Raw genomic sequence first — 4,592 nt, 5'->3', positions numbered from 1 at the left:
CCAAAGAAACCACGCGTCCGGATGCGCGCCGTGGCATCGTGTCGCGCCCGGCCCTACGGACTACGATCTCTTCGACGGCATTCGCTCCAGCAACGAGGGTGACACTGATGGACTGATGGTAACAATTGATAATTTGATTTGAGTTGATGCTAAGCATGCAAGAACCCGGCGGGAAATTTCCACACCAAAGAATTATATAAGCGGCTTGGCCGGCCAAGCCACTCTGGAGCAGTGCCATTTCCGCGTGTATAAAAAGTCAAGAAGCTTCCCCTCTCGACGCTTGTTAGCTCAAATCCAACTCCAACCACCGCCGACCTCACCGCCCGGAATTCTATGGCCTACACCTCCTCCCTCCACCTCTCCAAGCACCTCCTCCTCCCCAAGCCCCACCGCGCCAGGCCTTCCTCCTCCAGGTCGCCGTCCTTCGTCCGGGCGGCCAGGGTCGTCAACGGCGCCCCGCACGTCAACGGGCACTCCAAGAAGGCGCCCAACGGCAAGGTACAGATCAACGGCGACGGCAAGAAGGGGGCCGGCGTCGTCAACGGGAAGACGCACGTGAACGGCCATGACCGGATCCACCTGTCGGTGACCACGGGCGGCGGGGGCCAGGACGGGACGGGCCTCCGCGTGGCGTACCAGGGCGCGCCGGGCGCGTACAGCGAGTTCGCGGCCAAGACGGCGCTGCCCGGGTGCGAGACCGTGCCGTGCCGCGCCTTCGCGGACGCGCTGGCGGCCGTGGACCGCGGCCTGGTCGACCGGGCCATCCTCCCCGTGGAGTCCACCATGGAGGGCACCGCGCTGCGGAACTACGACCTCCTGCTGCGGCACGACCTGGTGGTGGCGCAGGAGATCAACCTCTTCGTGCACTACTGCCTCCTGGCCATGCCCGGGGTGCGCGCCACCGAGGTGCGCCGGGTCATCAGCCACCCCATGGCGCTCGCGCACTGCGGCCGCGCCCTCGCGCGCCTCGGCGTCGACCGCGAGCCGGTCGAGGACACGGCCGGCGCCGTCGAGATGCTGCGCTCCAACATGATGCTCGACACGGCCGCCATCGCCAGCCCGCGCGCCGCCGACCTCTACGGCCTCGACGTCCTGGCGCACGGCCTGCAGGACGAGTCCTGGAACGTCACCCGCTTCCTGCTGCTCTCCAAGCCGCCGTCGCCGGTGGCGGTCCCCGTGGACGCGGACGCCAAGACCAGCATGGTGGTCGCGCACCGGGGCGGGTCCATGGCGGTGGTGCTCAAGGTGCTCTCCGCCTTCTCCTCCCGCAACATCAACATGTCCAAGCTGGAGGTCATCAACAACGAAGGGGGCGTCGGCGAGCCGCGGCCCCCGGTGATGATCCTGGACACGGGCGCCCGCGGCGCGCCGACGCTGCGCGCGTTCCCGCACGTCCTCTACGTGGACTGCGAGGGCGCCGACGACGACCCGCTCGTCCGCGAGGCCATCAAGGAGATCGAGAAATTCGCCGTGTTCGTCCGAGTTCTTGGCTGCTACGCCGCGGACACCAACGTCTACGATCTGCAATGAGGAGAACAGAAGAATGATCCTCCCACCATACACGTGAAGTGGTCGAATTAGCTAGTTCGGCACAATCGAATTGGAATTGGAATTGGACCTGGAAATTTCCATTCTGTAACTCGAGCAGCTGCAACTACGTACTACGTAGTATTTGTGTACAGATGCAATAAGGCTCTTTCTACTACTCTGCTGGCTTAGCCGTGTGCATAGGTGTAAGATTGCTGATGATGCCTAGTAATTAAAGGATGTGTAAGATAGCATTATCATTACATGATTGCTGTAATTTTGTTGTGCTAGATCCAAGGGTAGAGTATGTCTTGTTACTACCCCCTTTCTTGTGCATCTCGGTGTTCAACTTGTAGAATACAGACCGACTGTGGCTGTTCTTTCCAATAGCAGAAGTAGGATTATTATGAAGACTGTGTGTAACGATACTGGAATTTGTGCAATACTAGCAGTGAATGTTGTGCTCTGTATACGAGCTGAACCGTATACAAATATGTCTTGTTCTTCGTTATACTCTTGCTAATCTTCAATACTCGACGACATAGGTAGGAAGTGCCTTTTAATTTGAATCATTTTGTTCTGTTTGTTTCTCTTGGAACATTGGCCTCGTCCAAGGCTCAAGAGAACCATGATTGTGATTCGACAGAACAAAGATTCAAGATCCGACAAGGGAATCCGAACCCATGTGGAGCACTGCGCAGGCCCAGAGAATCTGCAAAATCATGATTCTAGGGTTGAATTGCCATTTTTGCAGTTTCAAGTTGCAAAAATGGTAGCAAATGGATATGTGGAGGCCCTGCTCCCTCCAGCCAGTGGCGCATGTTACGCAGCAGCAGAAAGATCTGGGCAGATTTAACTTGTCTGATAAGCGAGGGCCCTGATATAGCTAGCCCTACTATCACATGAACCGGGAGAGATACTACTCCAAGGATCAGATTCACCTGTGGCTGAAACGGACCTATTTGTACGACTGGTTGTACGCCCCACAAGTAGTGACCAAAAAACGGACCGCTGAATCAAACGAGCGCGACGTCAGGTTCAGGCCGAGATCCCCGTATCAAATGTACGAATATTTTTCCCGCGACCCACAAAAATCCGACAAAAATCAACCAAATTTCCGCGCGTGATTCACAGTTTCAGTGTTCGTCTATGAGGACGACCCTGCGTCCCTACCGTTGTGCTGAAAGCTTATCATCTGCCCTTGCAGAACGCTCCTCTACCAATGGACAGTTTTGTCCACCAACTAACTGGCTCAGATCGACCAACCCCGTGTGTTGTCGGACGTGTGCGACGCATCTCCACATGGCCTGGAGCTTCAGAGTCATGAGAGGAGCGATACCTTACCAAACTAGTCCGTATTTTTTTACTGGATCGTTGTAATCTCCGTTGTTTCATGTCGCCATCCCCACAACTTATTCGGAGCTCGCTGATCAGTTGCTCACTTGTTAATTCGGCGGCATGCGCAAGGTGCACTCGGATTAGTATCTAGGGTGATCATGCACGGGGACACGTGACCCCACGCTGGAATTATTTGCTTGCGCTTCCTGTGAAGCGGGAGGTGTGGTTGGGTTGGGGACCTCTGAAGATCTGGATCGTTGCTTATGCTTCGTGCAAAGTTCACTGAACATGCATCACGTGTTCATGTGTGGTGGCCGAGTGGGGCTGCTTCTGAATCCCTCCACCGGATTATCATACTTCAGATTTTTTGCGAATTCCTTTTGCATCAGATTTGAGCCATGTCACGTACTCCCTCCGTGCTGAATTACTTGTCGCAGGTATGGATACATCTAGATGTATTTTAGTTCTAGATACATCCATTTCTGCGACGAATAATTTGGAACGGAGGGAGTGGCTTTCAGGAAAATATGACGCAGCGTCAGTCATTAAACATGCTGTCTACAGCTGTCCTGCAGGGATGAAGATGCTCAAGTAGTAATTCAGGTCCCAGGAAGAGAAAGGCAAGTTTCACCGAGTCTTGATCACAGGCTGTTCTGCCGTGATTCAGAAATTCTCAACCATATATCCCACTTTGGTTCATATATAAGCAGGCTTTACTTCAAAATGAAGAAAAAGAAGAAAGTGTGGCAACCAAAAATAATATGGGTGCATGGCTGCATGAAACACATGGAGCTGGAGGGACAGAATAGTCATGTAAAAAGTGGGTTGGATCGACTTAATGATGCCACCCTTACGTTTTTATGCCCACTCTAGTATCGACTTAATTCAGGTTTCAGGAAGAGAAAGGCACTCTAGGACTTAAAATGACTCGATCTGATTGTACCGTAGCGTATCGATGTGACTGTTTGTTTGCGGATTCGTATGTCCGTTCATGAAAACGTGCCAAAATAGTCGTGAGGGTTTGATAAGTAGCGTTCCATTTCGATATTGACATGAGAAATAACCGGTCGGCAACAGCGACAAATGGGCCTTCCCTTCCCTGCCCTCAGCATACGGTTTCACTGTCTCATTGAGCTCGTCATCTCCTGTGACTCAGCGGGTTCTAGAAGGAATCCCTGCTGCACCAACAAATAATTGATGCAAAAATAGCTAGGAAAGGCGATGTTATAAAGATTATGTCCCAACAGAGCTCATGATGGAAGCCTGGTCACATGCAATGCATCCAATGAAGTGCGTTGGTGTCTTGTGCCGTGGGGCGTTGGGACGTCACGGTCGTTAGGCGTTATAAGAGGGCCTTGTGTGGAATACATGGTAAGCGGAAACAGGAGCGTATGGCAAGCATAAAACGCGAGCAGAGTCATTTGGCTTTGTGGGGCCAAAATGGGACTTGATTTGAGCTAGAAGAAAGGTCGGGGCACATGCGTTTGTTGGTACTCTTGAAAATGCCAATTCGTAGCTACAATTATAATCGTTCACACACTCTGCATCTGAACAATGCATGCAGCCATATTATTAAAAAGATCTCAAAATAATACAAAGTCTTCAAAGTATTACAGCTCGTAAAAGAAGCAAAACAAAATAAAGATAAATGACCACAATGCCACAACGGGTATGACACATTAAGAGCCAAAAACTCGTCACGACATGATATGCAGAACACGATGATG

The 4,592-nt window shown here is 52.5% G+C and overlaps 1 protein-coding gene across 1 annotated transcript; it reads left to right on the top strand.

Annotated features, from left to right (window-relative positions):
- The first annotated feature begins 207 nt into the window (after positions 1-207).
- LOC125510267 (arogenate dehydratase 1) lies at positions 208-2,021 on the top strand. Its single transcript, XM_048675396.2, has one exon. The coding sequence runs from the start codon at positions 334-336 to the stop codon at positions 1,528-1,530; it is 1,197 nt and encodes a 398-aa protein (XP_048531353.1). The 5' UTR covers positions 208-333; the 3' UTR covers positions 1,531-2,021.
- The last annotated feature ends 2,571 nt before the right edge of the window (positions 2,022-4,592 follow it).

The sequence above is a fragment of the Triticum urartu genome, chromosome 1A (genome assembly GCF_056163025.1).
Source record: "Triticum urartu cultivar PI428250 chromosome 1A, HENAU_Tu73, whole genome shotgun sequence".
NCBI classification, from domain to species: domain Eukaryota; kingdom Viridiplantae; phylum Streptophyta; class Magnoliopsida; order Poales; family Poaceae; genus Triticum; species Triticum urartu.
The sequence above is the reverse complement of the archived record's forward strand: the minus strand, read 5'-3'. Positions and strand labels throughout refer to the sequence as shown.